This window comes from Entamoeba histolytica, genomic scaffold, assembly GCF_000208925.1.
Source record: "Entamoeba histolytica HM-1:IMSS scf_1104750517335 genomic scaffold, whole genome shotgun sequence".
NCBI lineage: Eukaryota > Evosea > Mastigamoebida > Endamoebidae > Entamoeba > Entamoeba histolytica.
In genome coordinates this window covers 152,546-174,708 of record NW_001914865.1, presented here as the reverse complement: position 1 = coordinate 174,708, position 22,163 = coordinate 152,546, and the positions used below count along the sequence as shown (strand labels likewise).

Genomic DNA, 22,163 nt, shown 5'->3' with positions numbered 1-22,163 from the left:
ATTATAAGACTTACAAAGACTTAATAATTTAAATTCTTCATCAATTAAAATTCTATTATTAATAAAGAGTAGAGTTTTAATTTTAATGACTTTATTTCTTATCTTAATATTTCCTTCTATTTTACTGCTTTAAACATAGTATCTTCTCTCATTAATGTTAATTTCTAAATGTCTTTTGTATGTCCTAATCAATAAATAAATATCTAAAATCTTATTAATGTCTTCAAAAACACTTAGACAAACCACTAGAAAGTTAGTGTTTAATTAATAAAGCATTGTTATTCATTTAAAGACATGAACTATTTTAAAAATTTAATTATGGTGATACTTTTTCATTTTTGTTGAAAAAAAAGAAGATTTTCTGTGAGTATTGTCTTGCAATTAAAATACTTTTTTTCTCAATGACATGAATTGTATTAAATATGTTATTAAAAATCTACTTAAAATTTAAAGGATGTTTGTTAATATACACAGTAAATTTATTAGTAACTATTTGTTAAATATATATATCAGTAAGTTTTTTCTAGAATGTCTTATGTTAAGAAGTCATGATAACTATTTTGATTTAGTTTTTTGTAGATATTGTTGTTTTCTTATTTTAAACTTAAAGAGGAAAAGAATATTCATTTCATTTTTTTTTTGATTCTTTTTTTAAGTTTCATTTTAAATCTATTTTGTTTTTGTTTTTTTGATATAATTGAATGATTTTAATTTTCATTACAAAATAATAAAATCTTTACAAAATTTAATTGTATTATTTTCATTGTGAACGACTTAAAATTTATGTTAAGTTCATCCTAAGAGTTGTTTTTGTTGAGAATTACCAAAAAAAATGTTATGTTAAAAAAAGAGACAATAAGTTAAGATATAGTACTTAATCAGTGTCTTGGTCTGCAAGTAACTCATTAACACGTGCCGCTTTTTCATTGATTATTTCTTCGATTCTTTCCATTGAAACATTAACATCAAACTCAGGGTGGTTAGGAGCATCTCCTACTATTTTATACATGTCTTTACAAATATCTCCAAACTTAGGTCGTTCATCTGGTTTTTGTTTCCAACATTCTTCAATAAGAGTTTTCAAACAAATGGGGATGGTATCATCAAATGGAAGTCGTTTTCCACTCTTTACAAAGTCTTTGATTTCAAACAAGGACTTACATTCTTTGTATGGTTCAGTTGCATAAAATAACTCCCATGCCATAACAGCAAATGAAAATACATCACCTTCAAAAGAATAAACATCATCATATGCCTCAGGTGAAAGATATAATGGAGTACCAAGACCTTTATTTTCGTTATCACAAGAATTGTTCTTTTTAATAATTCTTGAAGTACCAAAATCAGTAATTTTTACAACACAACTACTTGATTCGGCATATAAAGAATTAACTAATAAATTATCAGGTTTAAGGTCAAGATGTACTATTTTATTCTCATGCAAAAATACCATTCCTTTAGCACAATCAAGAAGCATTCTCATTTTTAATTTATAAGGTAATACAACATCTTCAGGTTTTTCATGACGAATATAATTACCTAATGATCCTAATTGGAAATATTGAATAACCATTGAAATTTGTGGAATATAAGTGACTGATCCCATATAATTGGCAATATATGGATTACGTAATTTACTCATTAATTCACATTCATGAATAACATCTTTTTTCAATATGTCTCTATCATTTGCTGATAAGTTTTCCCATCTAAATTTTTTTACTGCTACAGTAATACTTTTGTATTTACCTACATAAACAGTTCCTGATGCACCTTCAGCAATTGGTTGTTCTCTAAGATGTAATTCATCCATATCTATATGAGTAGATGATGCAGCTGCAGTTTTAATTTCAAAACAATAACGATACTTTCGAGGAACATCTTTCATTAATCGTTCAAGTTCTTCTTTGTCTTCATCAGTCCATACCTCAAAGGTTTTATCTTTTAAGAGACTAGCAATTCTTGATAATGTTTTACTATGCTTGCTGAACCATACTGTATATGGTATCTTCATTCCCATAATTTTTGTAGTACAATGTAAAGTCATATATGATGTAATTGTAGTTGATTGACGTGGTCTTAATATTGTTACTTGTGTATCAAAATGGAAAACATATTTTGGATTATTTGGAGTGTGAACAATAACCATCATATACTTATTCTTTGAATAATTTTTTATTTCAATGTCTTCGTATCTAGTATCAAACACAGCTGTAGGAACATTTACATTACCATAGTCAAGGGATAATGGATCAATAGAATAACGTGAAGATTCACTTGGTTCACTAGGAACAGATCGTGTAATATCATAATGGTATGATGGTTGTTGTGTCTTAAAGACATTCAAATCAATCTTATGCCCTTTTGTAAATCGGATTAATAAGAAAATAATTACAATAGAACAAATAAAAATAAATACAATCCCAAGAGCTATTAATAACCAAACCCACCAACCTATTGGCTTAGACCTACATGACCCAATATTAACAGTATCAATTTCATAACCTTCAACACATTGACAATAATCATCACAGTTTGTTCCACCATCACACTCTTCTCCTTCATTTAATATTAAATTACCACATGTCATAATTTTACATCTATGATCACTTGTAACTACATAACCTTTATCACATACACAATTAGGCAGACAATTACTTGTATTATAAATACACATAACTGAGGCATCATTAAAGTCTTTATTTTTACATGCAGAACTTACACAATAATGATCTTCTAAGGAAGATTCTTTACACTTACAATCATAGTCACATCCTACACTTCCAAAATAACACATATCATCTCCATTAACTGTTGTATTTCCATTATAAAATTTACCATTATAATAACATAACTTTCTGCAATCATCTGCACCATATTGATCATTACATACACACTCTCCACTTTTTACAGAACATTTACCATTACCTTGTGATTCATAACAATGGTTTGGACAAATAGTAGAAAACCTAACTTCAATATCAATTGAATGGTCATTAGTACCTAAAAAGAAATATCTTTTTTTACTCCCTTCTCCATTAATTCTTACACGAAGTCCTTGCTCTAGATAAGCGCTTGTAGACCAAATACCCCACCAATCACCAACCCAAAAATCAACACAACTTTGAGTAGAATCTGTTGCAGTAGTATATTCCATAAGATAACAATATCTGTTTTGGGTTGTAGTGTCAATAAGAAGACTATAACTCCCTTCAAAATCAACAGTAAAGAATGCACCTTTCATTAGCTTTGTTGGTGCACAAACAGGATTAACATAAACACCAGATGATGATATCGTAAAAGTCTTTAATATGAATAAATTAGAATTATGTAATTGAGAAATATCTTGTTGAGTTAATTCAAGTTGATTATTAATATAGTCATCAGTAAACCCTAATGAAATAGTAATATCAAAGGTAGTCAAGTCTTCAATAGAAACAAATGCATAATATTCTGTTTTAGGTAATGGAACAATTAATTTTCCACCTCCCGGTTGAATTTCTTGACGAGCATAACACTTTTTGTCAGTTGTTGTAGGTGTATCTGATGTAAGATCAAATGCAACAACAGGACCATCTGATGGAGTTGTAAAGCTAAACACCCCATGAGAGCCTGAACTCTGTTTAGAAGATAGATCAATTTTAATCCAATATGATCCTCTGTATTGAATTTGTTTATTTAAAGGAAAAGAACAAGGACCAGTAGAGTATTGAGTTGACGTAGAAAAATGTAAAGTTATTGGTTGGTTATTTGGTGTAATAGTTTGCATATCTGAAAAGTCTTTTCTTACTTGGCTTGTTTTATCTGTACAAATTCCATTTTCTAAAACAACTAATCTATTTGTTGGTGTTATAGCTTGATATGGATTTACTGAAATACAAGTAGAACAACTATTATCTGTAGGGTCATACAAATCTTTGCATGAAGAACATGTTTCATTAGCAATACATTTTACACAACCTGTTCCACTACACGTTTGGCTTAATACTAACAATGGATATCCAATAAAAGAAATGAATATTATCTGAAACATATAACCGTTAATTGGTTATTAACAAGTTTTTTTTCACTTTTTAGTTTTTTAATTCTGAGAAAGGAACGAAGTTACTTATGTTATTCTTTCTTTTGTTTCTTAAATTTAATTCCATCGATATTATTCTTGTCTATTTATCATTTAATTCTACTCTAATTCTAAATTACCTTTTTTTAGATTGTAGTCACAAACCAATATAATACTAAAATCTAATTGGATTTGATTTGTAATAAAAAAAATTTTCTTATCATTCTTTTTATCAAATCAGTGAAAAACTTCTTCAAATTTTCTTTCTTCTCGTCAGTTATCCAATAATTCCTTCATTTGAAGAATATCTTGTTGTTCATAACTATCATAAAAAAAAATAAATAAAAATTACAATTAGTTATTATTCATTTCTTTTTTGGTGGTGTGTTGTGCCAATAGATACTTCTAACAATACAATGTCCCATATCGTATGAATTTGAAAAGTGTTTTAAAAAACATAAAAAATGTCTTCATTTAACCTATCAGATTATATCCATTTCACAACTTCATTTTAATTATAATTTTAATACTATCCAACCAAAAATGAATTAACTAAAAAACAGAAAGAATTACGGATAAGAAGAATTAAGAATACTAATTTTTATTTTGTTTTTATTTAATTTTTGTTAATTGAAGAAATAAAAGTTGTGTTGTTTCGTATGTTATTAAATTCTCTATCACGTCATTAAAGATTGAATCATTTATTATTAATCAAGTTTTATTAAATTTATTTACTATTTAAGTCACTAAAACATTTATTTTTTATATTTAGAAAGTTTACATACAAAATAAAATTTGCGTTTATGATATTATCTTACTTAAAGAATATAATTTATTTAATTCTCTCTTATATTTTATTTATAAATACTATTTTTTTTATAACAACAAAAATTTTTGATTAATGTTCACGAAAACAAGATTATTTATTCCTTTATAATTGATTGTATATCAGAAATTATTTATTTTTCTTAAACTATTCTTTTGTCAAAATTATAATCTTAGGTAATATAAAACATATCAACAGTATTTGTAGCAATTATCAATCACTTCTAAAAAGTATTGTTTTATATTATTTGTTTAATCGTCCCAATTATTTTAATGAACATAAAAATTTAGATAACATATGCAGTATTATTTAGAATGATATTTATTTTCTATTATAAATTACCAACCAATCATAATTTTAATGTCAACACAATAAAATATTGTTAAATAGTAATAATCAGTTATAACTTAATGAAACGTAAAGAATGTAAAGAAATGTTGTTCAAATAAAAAATAATAAGAGATATTTTTTAAGAATAATTACTTAATTATTCTTGTTTAATTTCATTTTGTTGTTTCTTAGCAATTATAGTCTCTTTAATTGTATTACATAAGCGTTTCAATAAAAGGATTAAGTTTAAGAATAATTTTAAAGATGAGACAATACCTCTCCAATAACTAAAGACATAAATTAACATTGTAGTAGTATAGAAGATAACAAGTGAAATTTCATCTAATGAATTAACTAAATAACGAATAAAATAAAATGTATATTTCCAAGGTAAAAATGGAATACTCACAACAAATGAAGTAGTTGGAATTCTTTCTGAGAACCAGTCCATTAATAATAAAAGTTCATTTTGTAAACGAGTTAATCCACCAGTCTTTCTATCAATAAAATTATATAACTTAGCAAATAATACTAAAAACATTAACGTGTTCATTACTGTTGTTAAAAAGTTTAATACTTGTCTCATATGTTTTGAATAAATTTTTACAAATGGATATTCCATTTGATAATGATTTGGATGTGGTAATTTACTTAATTTATGTTCATAAATAAAATTTTCTAATTCAAAGAAATCTTTTCTTTCAAAATAAAAGTAGACACATCGTAAATTATGGGACTTTACTAATTGTCTTTCTTCTAATTCAATAAAGAATTTCCCATCTTTATAAATACGATACTCTAATGACAATGCAGTAACATTTTTCCATGAAACTTTAAGATCTTCTCCTTTTAAATGAGCAATCCAATATTCATCATTATATTCAAAGACTCCAGTAGAATGATAAATACTATCTTTAATAAAAGTAAATTGGTGTGTCATTAAATTGTTTTAACTGTTCAATTTTTAAGATTAAAAGATGAGTTATAAAAATTTGGAATATATAACATAATTTATTTCATAAATAAAACTAATGAACTAAAAAAAAAATAAATGGAATCAAGAAAAGACCAACTTATTCAGAAATTAATTGAAAAGAATTATTATGATGAAGTAAAAACAATGTATAATAAATTTTTTTTGTATCTTAATGAAGAAGAAAATGACAAAGAAAAAATAGAAGAACTAATAGAAAATCCCATGTATTTATGTTATGAATCAAATATTGAAATTGAATATATTGAGTCATGTGTTTGTGATAAAATGAATAAAAAAGAAATTGAAGAATATCATACACTGAATTGTATTTTTAATTCAAATAATGAAAGAATAAAAACATATTGTAGAATTAATTATTGTATTAATCGTCAATTAAATGAAGAATTAATAACAATAATTAATGAAAAATTAGGATGTAAAGAAGGAGAATATTATGAGTATTATACAGTTTGTGAAAAATATATAGAAAGAAAACTTATTCAATTCATTCAAAAAAATCAAAACATCATTTTAAAAATTAATAAATATGGATGGTTTTTATTATTAAAAAATATTAATGATGAAATGATTGAAAGTATTATTGAATTATGGATAAATAGTAAAGATAATGAAATAAATAATGTAGAAATAATGAAAGATAGATTAAGAAAATTAAAAAGAAATGATAAAAACAAAATTTTAAAAGATTATATTAAAAATATATCAAAAGAAAATGAAACAAAAGAAGAAATGATGAAAAGAATAATTCAATTTAATGAAGAACTAACAGAAGGAAATATTACTACTATATGTATTAAAGATTCACTAAATACTCATTTTAAAAAAATTGATAATAATGAAGTAATAATTGTAACAAAAGAAACACAAAAAACTAGAAATGAAACAATTCAAAAAATTATTTCAGAACGAGGAATTTTTTATCTTAATTCAATTGTAACAAAAGAAGAATTTGAAATGATGGAAAGAAAATATCAAAAAATATCAAATGCATTAAATAATATTTATTTTAGTAAAAGTATCATTGAAATAAGTACAAAAGAATTATATGAAATAAGTGAATATATTGAAAATGAAAGTCAATTAATTGAAGAAATAAGTGAAGAAAATAGTTATTCAACAGAAGATAGAATTATGTTTATTGATGCATTAAGTCAAAATATATTAAGTTATGACATTTGTATTTTAATTAATAAATTTAATGATGAAAGAAAAAACTTTATTCAAAAAGAACTAGAAAGAATAGGAAAAGTTATTAATAAAATTATTCCAATTCCAATCAAAGATAAAATAGTTATTCAACATTGTTTATATGGAATTAAATATCAAATAAGTAAAGAACAAACAAAAGAAAGTTTAAAAATATTAAAAGAAATAGAAAAAGAAATTCAAATAGAATTTCATACAGAAGAAATGATAGTTTTATTAACAGTATTATTAAAAATAATACCAATAAATAATATTATTGAAATAATTCTATTTCATGAAAAAGAAATGAAAGAAAATGAAATTAATATTATTATTGATAGTATTAATGATTATTATGATAATGATAAAAGAAAATGTATTTTTAAATTAAATCAAATACAAACAAAATTTAATTTTATTATATTATTAAAATTTCTTATAGTAAAAGAAATTATTGAAGACTATAAAGAAGAAATGAAAAGAGATTTAAAAGATGCATTAAATTATTTAAAATATTTAAATGATGAATATTCAAAAAAAATTAATAGAAATGAATTAACACAACAAATTATGAATATTATTTGTTATAATGAAATAATGAAACATAAAGAATTAATTAAAAGTATGAAATATTTAGAGTTATTTAAAATAAAAAAATTTAATGTATTTCCAAGAATTATTAATTCTCAAAAACAAAAAGAAGAAGTTCTTTTAAATGAAAATTCTCTTATGATTCTTGCTAAAAATAATTTATTTCAAACATTTCAACAAATTAATTTATTAAATACAAACTACCAAAATATTACTAAAAATTATGATATTAAAGTTCTTATTAATATTATTCTTCGATATCATGGAATTAAATTAACTGATGGTAAAAAAGTAGAAATGAATTTATTTGAAAAAGAAAGAATGGTTAAAGAGTTAATTAAAATTAGTCAAAGAAGTAGACATCAAAATTCATGGAAAGCTGTTTATAGAATACATGAAATTTGTGGACTTCTTCCTATTCAAATATGTAATTAATTTTGATTTTCAGTAATTAATTTATGTTGTACTGATAACCAATTTTCAAAACAACATAAATATGGACCATATGAACTTAAATAACAAATAAGATAATCAGATAATGAAAATTCAATAATTGGAAGTAATGAAGATGAAGTACCACAAGGATGAATAAAAAACATATAATAATCTTCTATTAATGGATGTTCATTCATTGTAATAAAAAGATTTAATGGATTATTATTATCACACTTTTCAATTCCACTAAGGTGTGATAATAAAGTTGTTGCTTGTTCTAATTGAGTAATATATTTATTTTCCTTTTTATCAAATAAAGATACTCCAAATTGAGGTACTTGATAAGATGTATTATAAAGAATATGATGAATAAAATAATATCTTTTTTGTTGTATTTGACAAATAGTATCATCTTTTTCTTCATAAATTTCTTCATTACAATGATTATCATCAACTTGAAGTAATTCACCTAATTCACATGAATGAATAATAAATCCTCTTGTATCCCATTTCCATTGATATTTTCCTAATTTATTAAGACAATTAACAATTTTTTTTGCTTGAAAGTTAAATTCTTTCTTATTGAAGTTCATAATTTCAGTTTTGATAATATTATAATAATATAATGAACTATTAAAATATTAAGTAAACCCTAATTTACTAAAAAAATACATTTACAATTAATGCAATTTGAATCATCAGATTTTGCTGAAATAACACCAAAAGATGTAGAAGCAAATAAACCAATTGTTCGTATTTATAACCTTCCAAAAATTCTTGATGAACGTGATTTAAGAAGATATTTCTCTCAATATGGAGAATTAAAAGGATTAGCTATTAAGAAAACTGATTATGGAGTAAGTAAAGGAACTTGTGTTGTTAAATTTGCTGATTGTGTAGTAGCACGTATAGTAGCAGAAACATTAAATAATCATATTTTAGAAAATCGATTACTTCGTACAGAATTATGTGAAGCAAAAAAACGTAGATTTCATTCAACTTATCCAGTTTCAAAAGAACAAAGAAGAAAAGAACCACAAATCAAAGTTATTACTCAAAAAGATGTTGATGAAAGAAAAGCTTCAAATGAAGAATTAAGAAAGAAATTAGAAGAACTTCATATTGATTTTGATTTCCCACAATAATAAATGATTGAAAAAATATATTTTGATATTTTAATTTGATTGGTTTGTAAGAAAATTAATATAAAGAAGAAACATAACTATTTGAAATTCTTTCTTTTTATTTATGACTTAATAAATTCATTTAAAAAAAGTATTTTAAATTAACTTTTTCATTCATATTCAAGCAGTTGAAACTCTTTTTCTTGCTTGATCATTTTTCATTTTCATAGCTTGTCTAATACCATCTAATTCGAATTCTAATTTTTGAATTTCTACTCTCCTATCTGCTTGAACTTGTGGATCACTTTCAAATTTAAGTGCATTTTCTTTTTCTTGTATTTTTAATAATAAGTGTTGTTCTTTTTTTTGAATATCATAAGTATTAGAATTTCCTGGAACAATTGATGTTTTTGGAATTGGAGTTACTTTTGGTAAATGTTGAATATAATTTGACTTAGATGATTTTAATGGTACTTCATTAACTCTTGTTGGTTTTTCTGTTTTATCACAAAATTTATATGCAACAATACAACAAATAATAAAACATACTACAAAGGTTATTGAAGTATGTAATATTTGAACTTCAGGTTCACTTTGTCCATAAACAAAATAAGTTGGAATATATATAATAAAACAAAGTATTGACAATAATATAACTTTACAGAATGTTAGAATTTTCATTGTTCTATTTAGTTTCTTCTTTTATTTATTTTTAAGTTCTGCCCTTTTTATAATATTATATTTTGTTTTTCATTCAAAAATATTTATTCTTTATTACTTAATTATTAATCTTCTTATAACCTCATTTATTATATTTCTAAAAAAAATTTAATTATTTATTTAAATTAAATAATAAATCATTCAAAAAAGTCAATAGAAAGTGAAATTTAATATATATTTTTTCATTATTTCATTTTATTTATTATATTATTATATTCAAATAAATAATAAACCAATAAAAATCAAAGAAATAACACAATAAGGGTCTACTTAAGCTTGTTGGGCAAGTTTAGCAAGTTTGGCTTGAATAGCAGCTTTTCTTTGTTCAAGAGTAAGTTTCTTGGAAGTTGGATATTTCTTGTGTTCCTTCTTTTCTTTCTTTTCAGCAGCTGGATTCTCTCTAATCTTCTTATGAGCTTCAATGTAGATATTTTCAAGAGCTTCTGGTGCAATACCAGCAGCAATGAATCTACCAAATTGTTTCTTGTAAAGATCAGCATCTTCACCAGAAAGATATTTCATATAAGCAGCAACGTGTCCACCAAGGATTCTGCTTCTAAGAGCTTCTTCATTTTCACCAGCACCAGCAAATCTGGTAGCAGAGTGTGGGACATATACTCCTCCATCACACATTCCCTTAAGGACAGCAAAGACTTTAGATCCAGTGGTAGTTCTAGCAAGTCCAACATCAAGAATGCATTTGAATGGTCTTCTTTCATCAACTTCTTCTGGAGTGTAATCTTCACCAAGTTTAGCAGCATCAGAAACTCCAACAAATTGTTTGTCCATACCAAGTTTTTGAAGAAGTCTTCTAGCAAGAAGAAGACCAGTACAATAAGCAGCAGCATAATTAGTTAAACCTAATTTAACTCCATATCTTGGTAATTCATGTGAGTAAGCAGCACAAAGGATCTTATCACCAATAATTTCTGAGTAAGCAATTTGGGCAATGACAGTTTTGTTAGTAATTCTAACAACAACTCTGTATTTTGGAGTCTTGAATTTATCTTTATCTTGGAAGATCATCTTTCTTCTAGCATAGTAGTCAGTCTTTCCTTCTCTTCTTCTTCTGAATTGAGTTTGGTATTTCTTGAAGTAAGCTCTGTTCTTGATAACCTTAAGGAATCCCATTGTACTGATTATAAAAGGGTTAGTTGTTTTTATAGTGTCTATATTATTTACTGGGGTTTCAAAATAGTTTTATGTTTAATTATTTTTCTATTAATTTTTATTTCTTAATGTTTGGTGTTTTATGTGTTTGAACATAATTTAACTAGAAAAGATTTATAGGGTTAAGATCTTTAGGTTTTCTAGTTACTTAAGTTTTTTTTATAATACATCTTTGGTGTTTAGTTTTGTCTTATAGACTCAGAAGATTTAATTTAAATGCAATGTACAAATTGCTACTGATAGATTATTTTCATAGTTATGCTTTTTTGTTATATTTTATCAGTAAAAAGTGAGATTGTACTTTTTAGAGATAGATAGATTATCATAAAATAAGATTTTACCAAAAACTGTTTCAAGAATAGTTTTCTACTCCAAATCCTCATTATTTGAATAGACTCTTATAAAAAAGAAAAACAAAAATCAAAGTAGAAAGATGCTTCTTATTGAAGTAAATCCTTTTGACTCAATCTGGATCTTACAATTTAGTGATGACCTTTCAAAAAAGAACGTTTACTATTCCAGGAGAACAGTCTAAGCCTATACCTCCTGTTCCTCAAAAAAAAATAGCACCTCCTACACCTTCAAAATGTGCACCACCTCTTCCGACAAAAAACGCACCACCAGTACCTCAGAAGAAAGTTGCACCACCACCTGGTCACCCAACAATTAGTGAAGAAGAATATGTTCCACCAATTCCTGAACATAAACATGAAGCACCACCAATTCCTGAACACAAACATGAAGCACCACCAATTCCTGAACATTTATCAGTTAACGCGTCTCAAAGAAATAAAGAAGATACACAAAATGAATCAAAAGAAAAAAAAGAATTAGCTAAAGACATTGCTGGAGATGTTAAAGATGTATATAATAAAATGCCATCTATGACTGAAGAACAAAAAAAACATGCAAAAGAAGAGGCTTCCAAAGCTGGAAAAACAGCATATTCTGGTGCTAAGAAAGCAGTTAAAAGTGAAGAGTTTAAACAAGCTAAAAGTCAAGTTGCTAGTGGTGCTAAAGCAGCTGTTCATAGTAAACAATTTAAAGCATTTACTAGTGGACTTGCTAAAGGAACTAAGTCAGCTGTTAAAGGAGATGCATCAGCAAAAGATGTTTGGAAAGAGTCAACAAAAGATATACCAGATCTTGACGAAGACCAAAAAAAAGATTTAAAACAACGAGGAAAAGAAGCTAGTAAGACAGCTAAAACAAGTTATGAAAAGGCGTCTCAAACTGAAGAATGGAAACAAGCCAAAGAACAAACAAAAACAATTTCTAAAGAAGTCTATGAAAGTGAACAATTCCAAGTAGCTAAGAAAGAAGGAGAAAAGAAAACTGCTCAACGCATGACTGGAAGAGAAGATGCTGAATTTGATCCTAGTGTCACTATGCAAACATCTGTTAAACCAACTATTGTTACTGATGAAAATGGAAAAAAGAAACTTGGAGTTGGAATTACTGTAAAACCTAAATTTGCCATGGATGGTGATGAAATTAACACTAATGCACCTGCTATGACTGTTAACAGTACTGTTGATCCAAAATTAAAGAAGAATGAAGATGGTACTACTGGTATAGACTGGGGAATGAAACCACAAAAACCAGTTGTATCAAACGAAGTACCAAAAAGTGATGGACCAGAATTTTCATTTGATACTAAAGTAAAGCCTAAAGTTGAATATGATGAGTTTGGACAACCTAAAATGAAAATGGACACACAAACTGGTAACTATGGTGCTGCTTGTAAAGGGCATTCTATCAATGAACAACAAATTAAGGAAATTACAAAATAAACCAAATAAGTTGTTCTTTATAATAATCAACTTTAATTTAATTCATTTAATTGAAGAAATTCTTGTTGGATTTCATTCAACTTACCTGATTTAAATAATTCATTCATCTTCTTCATAAAACCTAATGATAAATCATCGTAATATCCTTTTTCTCCTTCTTTAAATGTCCAAGACAAATGTCCACCAGTTTTTGTTGCTAATGGAGTATAAAATGGTGAAACAGATGCAATAGTTCTTGATCGTTCAAATAAGGCACGTGTCATAATAGCAACAGGGTCATCTGCTGAATTAAGAGATATACATGGAATATAACATTTAGGTAGAAAGTGGTGCATTTGTTCTACGTCATAATAATAATTTGCAGGACAACCATAGTTAAAAGCCTTTGAAGTAAAACCATCATCAAATTGTTTCATTGATTTTGACATATAAATCTTTGGAACATCCCCAACCATTTTTCCTTTCTTAATTTCTTCTAAGAAAGCGTTTTGATTCTTTTTAACTAATTTTAACTCAAATGAAGAAAACGTTTCATCTAATGCAGGGCATAATGATAACATCATAGATATAAGGTATGGTGATGGTGAAATAGCAACACAACACACAACATTTCTTTCTTTACAAAATTTAGAATGTCTACTAACCAATCCTAATATTGTATTTGCTCCTAATGAATATCCCATTAAATCTATTGGTGCTGTTGGATATTTTTGATGAATAATATTAATTGCTTGCATAGGATCATCAAATAAGCACGAGTGATATGCTTTAGGTATTTTTAATGTTGTTCCTGCACACCCTCTATTAGTTAATACACAACATCGATAACCTTCTTTCATTGCATAAAATGAATTTCGTTGAATATATGGCTCTCTGCAACCACCAGCAAGCCCATGGAAGATAAGTAGTATAGGTGCATCTTCAGGTAATTGTTCTTGGTTCTGTCCCCAATCCATAGCAAATTCACCCCCATCAGGAGCATTAACCATTGTTCTGTCAAATTCAATAATTGGGCATTTAAAACGAACCGCACCTCCTATAATAGTTTGAAGAATTCCTCCTGAAATCCAAAATGGAAGAGTGTATGGTTTTAAATATGGTTTTAATGCTTCTTCTGTTTCTTTGTGAATTGGAGAATCAAAACCACTTGCAAGATTTCTTGGAGTTTCAGTTATAGTAAGTGGGAATGAAATGTATAAACAAAGGAACACAAGAAATGCAAGAAGATGGAGAGTAATTAGTGACATAATTGTAAGTAGCATTAATATAATTTGAATGTATTCAATGTAATTTCTTTTTGTGTGTAATAAGTATTTTTTAAACAATACAAATAATGTGAATATTACACAAATTGGCATTGGAGCTCCCATACCACAGTAATATTCAATAAATTAATTTAGTTTCATATAGGATTTTTATTATAATAATAATATAACTCTTTTAATGAAATAAAAATACTTATTAAAATTAATTTTGTTATTTATCTTTATTTATTTTCTCTGTGTTTTATAAATTAAAATGCTATTTTTCTTGTAATAAATAAATTAAGAAGAAATTCACGTGTCAACTCTACTTAAAAAGTATTTAGTCAAAAACAAACTATAACAAAAGAATATCTTTAACGTTTTTTGCTTTTAAATATTAAAAATTATAAGAGGTTGAAAATAGAAGACTAAAATCCTTCCAAATTTAGTTTTTAATTTTTGTATTATATCATTGAAAAAGCTAGAAATTATGTTAAAACACACTTTGGCTTAATTATTTATTTAAGACATAGCATAGTACTCACCAACACATTTACTAACTATTCACTTGTTTTTAGAAATATTATTAAAACTTAAGTAATTATTACCTAGAGGATATAAAATGTAATTAAATACAAAATATATTTAGTTATTGTATTTAATTATTGGCTGTACTGATTCATAGTAATGATATGAGTATTTTTTTATTTAAAGAGAGTCTTTTTAACTTCAATAAACTGTTTTAAAAAACAAGACTGTCATTATTAAATTATATATCTATGACTTATTTTTATACTCTAACTAATAAACTAATTAATGCCTCCTTCTTTAATTTCTAATTATAATAAATTAACAAAGAAAATAAAAAATATGAAAGAAGAATTAAAATATGAAATTGAATAATTTTATATCATCTGTGATTTAAAAGAATTTTATGGATTTAGAGTTTTTTCAATACTTAAAAAGAGTTATAAATAACATAAAAAAGTAAAAAATTTAACATTAAAATGTTGATAATACATCAAACTTAACAAATCCTCGCATATATTTGTTCTGCGATATTGTGGACATCAGTATCATGTTCATTCTTTAATAATGTTGAAAGTGCAAATTTTACATCTTGTGAAGATGAATGAAGTTTTCCTAATGCAATTAAAGTACTAATTCTAACATTAGAAATCGGATCATCTAACATTAGAATTAAGTTTGGAGTAGCTTTTGTTGTATATTCTTCATTTCCTTTACTTACAGCAACAAATGCATAAGCCAATCTATATGTTATTTATTTCATTAAATTGTTAATTTAAAAATAAAAGAAAAAAAGAGACAAACGCTTGTCGTTGATGGCAATTACCTTTTTGATAGGTCAAGAATTGATTAAATAATATACTTCTCTTACTTTCATTTTCTTTTAAACAATTCTCAATTTCTTTTAAAGCAACTTCTCGAACACCAAAAAATCCACTCATTGTTAGTTTAACAAGTACATCATCATAAAATGACATTGTTCTTAACACTGGAAGATGTTGAGCAATACTAACTTTCACTCGGAAATTACTTTCTTCAACAAGACTTCTAAATAAATCACTAAATCTTCCTGTATCTAATGATAATACATCACAAATATATCTTCTCATTTCACTTTTAATACCTGCACTTTGGTCATTAGCTAATTTCTCAAAAATATTAAGTAAAATATTCTTATTATGTGCAAGATCAAATACTTGTTTAAAGATAATATTAACTGTGTTTCTCATAATTTCTTCTATTGAATCACAACTCTTTTCCATAAGATTAAGAAAATATTCTTCTTCTTCAGGATATAATTTGATAAGATAAGGAATTATTTTAATAAGACAAACATCAACATTATCATTAAAAGTTGTGAGTTTTCTAAAAGTATCAATGAAATTTAATTCTTTCATTTTATATTGAATTCTTTCATTTCTAATAATTGTTGGTAATATTTCAATACATCCTGCAACAACTTGTTTTTGTTCATCATGAGTAAGTTCAATATATTGATTGTACACACTATCAACATCTTCATCAAAAATTTTATCAATTACATATTCCATTGATCTAACAAATTCTCTTCTAATAATCCATGCTTTATCATGAGGGATTTTCAAATAAATTTTCATAATGTATTTTTGCATTGCCTCTTTGTTAAATTTATTACTTGCCAAATAACAAATCATTCTAAGTGCTTCCTTTCTATAACTATATGTCTCATTTCCATAAAATATTTCAATACCACGTGCAATCCATCCATAATCACTTTCTACTAATCTTGGCATTATGCCTAATACAACATCAACAACAGTTGTTTCTTGATAATCTTCTTCTGTAAATGACCCTCTAACAACAGGAACAAGAAAATATTTAAATGTATCATCATCAAGATACGAATATGCTGCTATTAATGCTCTTGCTGCTGATGATTTTATTAATGCAGAACTTTCTGTTCCAACTAAAAAGTCAGATAATGGTTGAATAAAACATTGGATACATCTTGATTTTGTTTTTTCATCTGCATCTGGTCCTTTCATTAACACTTTAACTAATTTAGGAACTATTTGAATCAAAGCATCTTTGTAAGTTTTATCTGCCTCATTACTTATTAATACACGAAACACTGCCTCCGTCAATTTTTCACTTGATGCAACAGCACCTACTTTTTCAAATCCTGTTACTAATTTCCGAAGTGTTTGATAACGAATTGTTGCTGGTTGGTTTATCATTAAATTTGTTGGATATGTGCTCAATATCACTTTCGGAGTATCTTCGTTCGACATAAGATAATCTAACGTTTAAGATTTTTTTTTATTTTAAAGTTCTTAATAATTAGAGAAATTCCCGATTATACAGGAAAAATGATATGAAGGGTTTTAATTGTCTCTTCAGGACAATATAAGAGAAACAAAAGAGGTTTGGTACCACAAACCATGTTAATAAGACTAAATGATGTTTTAATAAAGCAATATTCAATCTTATTATTCTTTTGAATGAGAAAAGAAAAATAAAAATGAAGCAAGAAAAGTAAAAAGGAATTTTTTAGGAAGAAAAGAACTTAAAAAAAATTTTTGATTTAATAAAAGTTAATGGAAATTCCTATTCCAGAAGAAGCATTTGATAAATCAGCATATTTTAAAATTGATCGTTTAAATGATAGAAAAGGATTAGCAACAGTTATTTTACTTATGTTATGGATTACTTTATTTACTGTTATGGGTTTTGTTAAAGACCCCAGAAATGTGTATGTTAATACTTCTCAAAAACAATGGATTTCAGGAGAATTGTTTAGTTATGTACATTACAATATTTTAATAGTTTCAGTAATTATAATTATTTTATTATTCATTGGAACTCTTTTGTTCTATCGTATTTTACCAACAATAATTACTTAGTTTGTGTTTAATATATTTTATTCTAAAATGATATTTATTGAATAGTTTAAATTTAGTTCTTTCTGTTATAATACCAACAATTATATTTCCTGTATTACTCTTTTATTTAGGAATGAATAATGGATTATCACATCATCCTTTAGAATTAATTCTTACTATTGTTATTGTTATTCCTTTAATTTATAAAAAAGTGGGGTATTTCAACTTTAATTGGACAATTACATCTATTGTTTATAACACCTCATTCAGTTTTTTCTTCTCATCAATATTAATTATCCTTCCTACAATTATGTTGATTGTTATCTTTACAATTATTATTATGTTAATATTTCATAGTATCATTTCATTAAATCTAATAGGATATCCAGGCATTACACCACCAATGGGTTTTGTTGCAAGTGTCTTATTAATGATATTTTCTAATATGTTTTATTATATCTTTGAGTCAATAATTACAATGTTCCTCTCAGCGACTGTTTCATATAAATTACATGAAAACAAAGGGCTTCATCCAATAGAAGCATTAATCAAAACATTTTCATATCGTTTAGGATCAGCATCATATGCTATTGAATCTAGTTTTATTTCAATGGCAATTTCATTATGCAAATTACTAATAAAGATACCAATTGGTACAACATTTATTGGAATGAAATTAAAAAAATTTATTGAAGAAAATAATTCAACTCAAACATCTATTTCACCTTTTGTATTTATCGGATATTATGGACATACTTATATTCATTCTAGATGTGGACTAAATGAAAAAATTAAACAAAGTTCAATGAGTAGTATTTTTGATGAATTACATTTAAAAGAATTAATTAATATCTTTGAATCAAGTATGTGCGGATTAGTCATGACTCTTGTTCTTCTTCTTTCCTTCATATATTATGGTGGAAGTGTTTCTTATTTTACAATATTATTACTAATGTGCTCTTCTCAAGTGATTGGTTTAATTGGAACATTAATTAAATCATTAGGAGAAGTTATGTTATTTGACTGTATTGAACAATTAGCTGAAGGAAAAGTATTAAATGAATTTACTAGTTTAATACAGAATTTGAGTAATAACATTCCTCAGAATGGGTATAATAGAGTGAATTAATTATTATTTCTTGTCATCCGTTGTTCTCTTTTCATCTCTCTCCACCACTTAAATAATTCATCATGTTTCCTAATAATTTCTTCTCCAACTTTACCTTTTTCACTAGTTATCCAAATCTTTTTTTGAATATTTTCTCGTTGTGTCTTGTCTATATCCCATCGGTTAATTAGTCGTTTAATTTCCTTTTCTTCTATTTCTCTTAATTTCATTGGGTTTTTCATGATTTTTTGTATCTCTTCCTTCCTTCTTTCTTGTGCCATAACTATTGGGTCTCTGCTTATTTTCTTTTGACTTTCTTCTTTATCATTCTGTTTTTCTTCTTTGTCTTCTTATCTTACAACTTCTTCCTTTGCTTGTTCTTCAAATCCTATTGGTGCCTCATACATCCAATTAAGTCTCTCAACATACTTCTCTCCTTTTAATAGACAATTCCTCTTTGCTTCTTCTTCTCGTTCAAGCTCTTCAAGACGTTCTTTCTTTAGCACTTCAATTTGATGTCTCTCTTCTTCTTTACGTCTCTCAGCTTCCCAGACTTTCTTTTGGTTGGATAGTTTGGCTGGATGAAAATTCTTCTTAGATAAAAATCCTTTGTTCATTGCCTTTTCTTTGAACTTCTTGTTTTTGTAGTTTTTTTTTCATCCTTTTGACTGATAGGCTTTTCTTATTATGGTTTGAATATCAATTCATTCATATTTTCTTATATTCTTTATCTTTTTGATTTATTTCTTATTTGTGTAACAAGAACCATTCACTAATAAAACATCATTAGACAATATAATGTCTCTATCTAGTAGTAGAAAGATATTCTTAAAACCAACAGAGTTTATTCTTTTTCTTTATCTTCATAGATTTTTAAGTGTTATAAATTGAGTTATGAAAAGAATGAACATAACACCTTTTTCAATATTTATTTTACTGAAGCATTTAATTGTTACTCAAGAAATTGAAGTATCAGAGCTGGGGGGTATTTCTATGACATAACTTGGTATTGCACCACAAAAACTTATTAACATTTTTACTTATGACAACAATTTTTATGTTAGAAATATAACTTACACAACACACAAATTAATTTTATGAAAAACTCAGATGTTGTTAAGTAATGAACAACCAGAAAACCATAATTTCACTTCAATAAACTATTAAAAAGGAAGTTATTTTGTGGATTTATACATAAACATATCCAAAAATTTTATTCTAAAAGAAAATAGCAATGAACTTTCCATTTCAATGAAGAATTACTCTATTCTACAATTTTTTATTGTATTTTATATTGTGCACCAAGATAATATACGCAAATACTATTAATAAATAGTCATAACACTTTATTAATAGTATTATAACAAGTTTTGAAATAATTAATTGTAAAACATCAAACACAATATGTGATCAGCTTATGTGTTTTCCTGCAGGATTACCAGCAATCTTTTCATTTTCAAATTCAAACTCTATTCGTTATGCTAAAGATGGATGTTCACCAATTGTTCTTCACAAAGGATTACCACCACTTTGGGAAAGATTTTATAATTTTGAAAATAAAATAAATTAATTGCAAACAAATATTAATTATAATTATTAATAATTGATTTGATAGTCAAAAATCATTTCATTTTTAAAAATTCAAAAATGAAAGAAAAGAATTAATTTGTTTTAGTATTTTCATGTGAGGTAAATATTTGTTCTAAAGTAACACCACTGTGTGAAACTTTCTTTTTATTTGGATTACATACATTTAAAAATCCTTTGTATGTATATCCAACAAATGCAAGATTCTTTGTATCTTGAGGTGATATTTTAGCGTCAAAACTTTCTTCTTCTTCAAAGTCTTCAAAATTACTTGTATCAAACATAGAGCTTAGTTTGGGAAGATAAGGAGGTGTATTTTTCTCAACACAACTAAAATCAAATCCTTTAAAGAATGGATGTGCTTTAATTTCTTCAATAGAACTATATCTTTTATTGACAGGACAAATAAGATGATGAATAAGGTCTTTAACTTCATCACTTAAATCTAATCTTGATGGAAATTTATAAGATTCTGGATAATTAACAATCTTTAAACACGTTTGTACTGCATCATCACTTAAAAATGGTGGAAATCCACATACCATTTCAAATAAAATACATCCAATACTCCAATAATCACATTCTTTACCATATCCTACTCGTTCAAATACTTCTGGTGCAGTATAGTCAGGTGTTCCTACAACAGAATATACTAAATCACGAGAACGATGTTTATAATCATGCATTTGTTTCATAGTAGTTACACCAAGGTCTACTTTTATTTGTTCTTTTTGTGCTTTTTCAATAAGACTTTTTAATGTAATAGAAGTATCAATTCTATGAAATCCAGTACAAAGTCCAAAATCAGTTAATTTAATATGACCATCATATCCAATCAATATATTGTCTGGTTTAATATCTCTATGAATATAACTCAGTTTGTGAATTGAGTCTATAGCAAGGAATAACTCTGCAATATAAAATCTTGCCATTTCCTCTGTAAAGATATCTTCTTTAATTAATAATGACATCATATCTCCTCCTCCTAAATATTCCATTACAATATATAAATATTCTTCGTCTTGAAATGAATAATACATTTTAACTACCCAATCATTTGTAAAATGTGTTTGTGCCAATATATCTCTTTCAGCCCTAACGTGTTCAATTTGTTTTCTTTCAATCATATCTTTCTTTTTCATTAATTTCATGGCATATACTTCATTTGATCCTTTTCTAACAACAAGTTTAACTTCTCCAAATCCACCTCTTCCAATAACTTTGATAGTTTCAAAATCTTTAGGTGATAATTTTGCTCTCATAAATCTCATATACTCACTTTCTTTTTCATTTAATTCCTCTCTCAATTCATTTTTATCTTTTTCACTTAAATTTGAATTCTTTAGATAATTCTCTAATATTTCTTTTCTATTTTTTCTTTCTTCAAGATATTGTGTTTGTTGTTCTCTTTGTGCAACAATTTTCATCTTTGCTTCTAAACTAGCATCAAGTGTGTGTTGAGATGGCGTTATACTCATTTTATTTTTTTCATTTTTTCAAAGTTCTTTTAACTTTTTTTATTTATTATTTTTTAATATTTTTTGTTTTATAAGTTTATTTTTTTGTTATTATTCTTGTTAAACGAATTTGTTAGTTTAATTTGT

The 22,163-nt window shown here is 25.9% G+C and overlaps 13 protein-coding genes across 13 annotated transcripts; 4 read left to right on the top strand and 9 right to left on the bottom strand.

Annotated features, from left to right (window-relative positions):
- Nucleotides 1-874: 874 nt before the first annotated feature.
- Nucleotides 875-4,033, bottom strand: EHI_068720 (protein kinase domain containing protein; the record flags this gene model as incomplete). Its single annotated transcript, XM_645410.1, has 1 exon — nt 875-4,033. The coding sequence occupies one exon, from the start codon at nt 4,031-4,033 to the stop codon at nt 875-877; it is 3,159 nt and encodes a 1,052-aa protein (XP_650502.1).
- A 1,340-nt stretch (nt 4,034-5,373) lies between these two features.
- EHI_068710 (uncharacterized protein) lies at nt 5,374-6,156 on the bottom strand (the record flags this gene model as incomplete). Its single annotated transcript, XM_645411.1, has 1 exon — nt 5,374-6,156. The coding sequence occupies one exon, from the start codon at nt 6,154-6,156 to the stop codon at nt 5,374-5,376; it is 783 nt and encodes a 260-aa protein (XP_650503.1).
- A 111-nt stretch (nt 6,157-6,267) lies between these two features.
- On the top strand, nt 6,268-8,378 carry EHI_068700 (uncharacterized protein; the record flags this gene model as incomplete). The annotated part of the gene is made up of 2 exons (XM_645412.2): nt 6,268-8,280; nt 8,349-8,378. The coding sequence occupies 2 exons, from the start codon at nt 6,268-6,270 to the stop codon at nt 8,376-8,378; spliced, it is 2,043 nt and encodes a 680-aa protein (XP_650504.2).
- A 42-nt stretch (nt 8,379-8,420) lies between these two features.
- EHI_068690 (uncharacterized protein) lies at nt 8,421-9,017 on the bottom strand (the record flags this gene model as incomplete). The annotated part of the gene is made up of 1 exon (XM_645413.1): nt 8,421-9,017. The coding sequence occupies one exon, from the start codon at nt 9,015-9,017 to the stop codon at nt 8,421-8,423; it is 597 nt and encodes a 198-aa protein (XP_650505.1).
- A 90-nt stretch (nt 9,018-9,107) lies between these two features.
- On the top strand, nt 9,108-9,569 carry EHI_068680 (nucleolar phosphoprotein Nopp34, putative; the record flags this gene model as incomplete). The annotated part of the gene is made up of 1 exon (XM_645414.1): nt 9,108-9,569. One exon carries the CDS (start codon nt 9,108-9,110, stop codon nt 9,567-9,569), a length of 462 nt encoding a protein of 153 aa, XP_650506.1.
- Nucleotides 9,570-9,711: 142 nt separating this feature from the next.
- EHI_068670 (uncharacterized protein) lies at nt 9,712-10,229 on the bottom strand (the record flags this gene model as incomplete). The annotated part of the gene is made up of 1 exon (XM_645415.2): nt 9,712-10,229. The coding sequence occupies one exon, from the start codon at nt 10,227-10,229 to the stop codon at nt 9,729-9,731; it is 501 nt and encodes a 166-aa protein (XP_650507.1). The 3' UTR covers nt 9,712-9,728.
- Nucleotides 10,230-10,365: 136 nt separating this feature from the next.
- Nucleotides 10,366-11,523, bottom strand: EHI_068660 (60S ribosomal protein L5, putative). The gene has a single exon (XM_645416.2). The coding sequence runs from the start codon at nt 11,397-11,399 to the stop codon at nt 10,539-10,541; it is 861 nt and encodes a 286-aa protein (XP_650508.1). The 5' UTR covers nt 11,400-11,523; the 3' UTR covers nt 10,366-10,538.
- A 403-nt stretch (nt 11,524-11,926) lies between these two features.
- On the top strand, nt 11,927-13,231 carry EHI_068650 (uncharacterized protein; the record flags this gene model as incomplete). The annotated part of the gene is made up of 1 exon (XM_645417.1): nt 11,927-13,231. The coding sequence occupies one exon, from the start codon at nt 11,927-11,929 to the stop codon at nt 13,229-13,231; it is 1,305 nt and encodes a 434-aa protein (XP_650509.1).
- Nucleotides 13,232-13,263: 32 nt separating this feature from the next.
- Nucleotides 13,264-14,478, bottom strand: EHI_068640 (alpha/beta hydrolase fold protein, putative; the record flags this gene model as incomplete). Its single annotated transcript, XM_645418.2, has 1 exon — nt 13,264-14,478. The coding sequence occupies one exon, from the start codon at nt 14,476-14,478 to the stop codon at nt 13,264-13,266; it is 1,215 nt and encodes a 404-aa protein (XP_650510.2).
- Nucleotides 14,479-15,502: 1,024 nt separating this feature from the next.
- Nucleotides 15,503-17,219, bottom strand: EHI_068630 (HEAT repeat domain containing protein; the record flags this gene model as incomplete). Its single annotated transcript, XM_645419.2, has 2 exons — nt 15,503-15,746; nt 15,808-17,219. 2 exons carry the CDS (start codon nt 17,217-17,219, stop codon nt 15,503-15,505), a joined length of 1,656 nt encoding a protein of 551 aa, XP_650511.2.
- Nucleotides 17,220-17,579: 360 nt separating this feature from the next.
- On the top strand, nt 17,580-18,993 carry EHI_068620 (uncharacterized protein; the record flags this gene model as incomplete). Its single annotated transcript, XM_645420.2, has 2 exons — nt 17,580-17,884; nt 17,931-18,993. 2 exons carry the CDS (start codon nt 17,580-17,582, stop codon nt 18,991-18,993), a joined length of 1,368 nt encoding a protein of 455 aa, XP_650512.2.
- Nucleotides 18,994-19,322: 329 nt separating this feature from the next.
- EHI_068610 (uncharacterized protein) lies at nt 19,323-19,589 on the bottom strand (the record flags this gene model as incomplete). The annotated part of the gene is made up of 1 exon (XM_001913383.1): nt 19,323-19,589. One exon carries the CDS (start codon nt 19,587-19,589, stop codon nt 19,323-19,325), a length of 267 nt encoding a protein of 88 aa, XP_001913418.1.
- A 1,044-nt stretch (nt 19,590-20,633) lies between these two features.
- Nucleotides 20,634-22,037, bottom strand: EHI_068600 (protein kinase, putative; the record flags this gene model as incomplete). Its single annotated transcript, XM_651902.1, has 1 exon — nt 20,634-22,037. One exon carries the CDS (start codon nt 22,035-22,037, stop codon nt 20,634-20,636), a length of 1,404 nt encoding a protein of 467 aa, XP_656994.1.
- Between the last annotated feature and the right edge of the window lie 126 nt (nt 22,038-22,163).

What these genes read in the sequence shown, in the direction of transcription:
- EHI_068660 (XM_645416.2), bottom strand. Translation starts at nt 11,399, where the DNA reads ATGGGATTCCTTAAGGTTATCAAGAACAGAGCTTACTTCAAGAAATAC.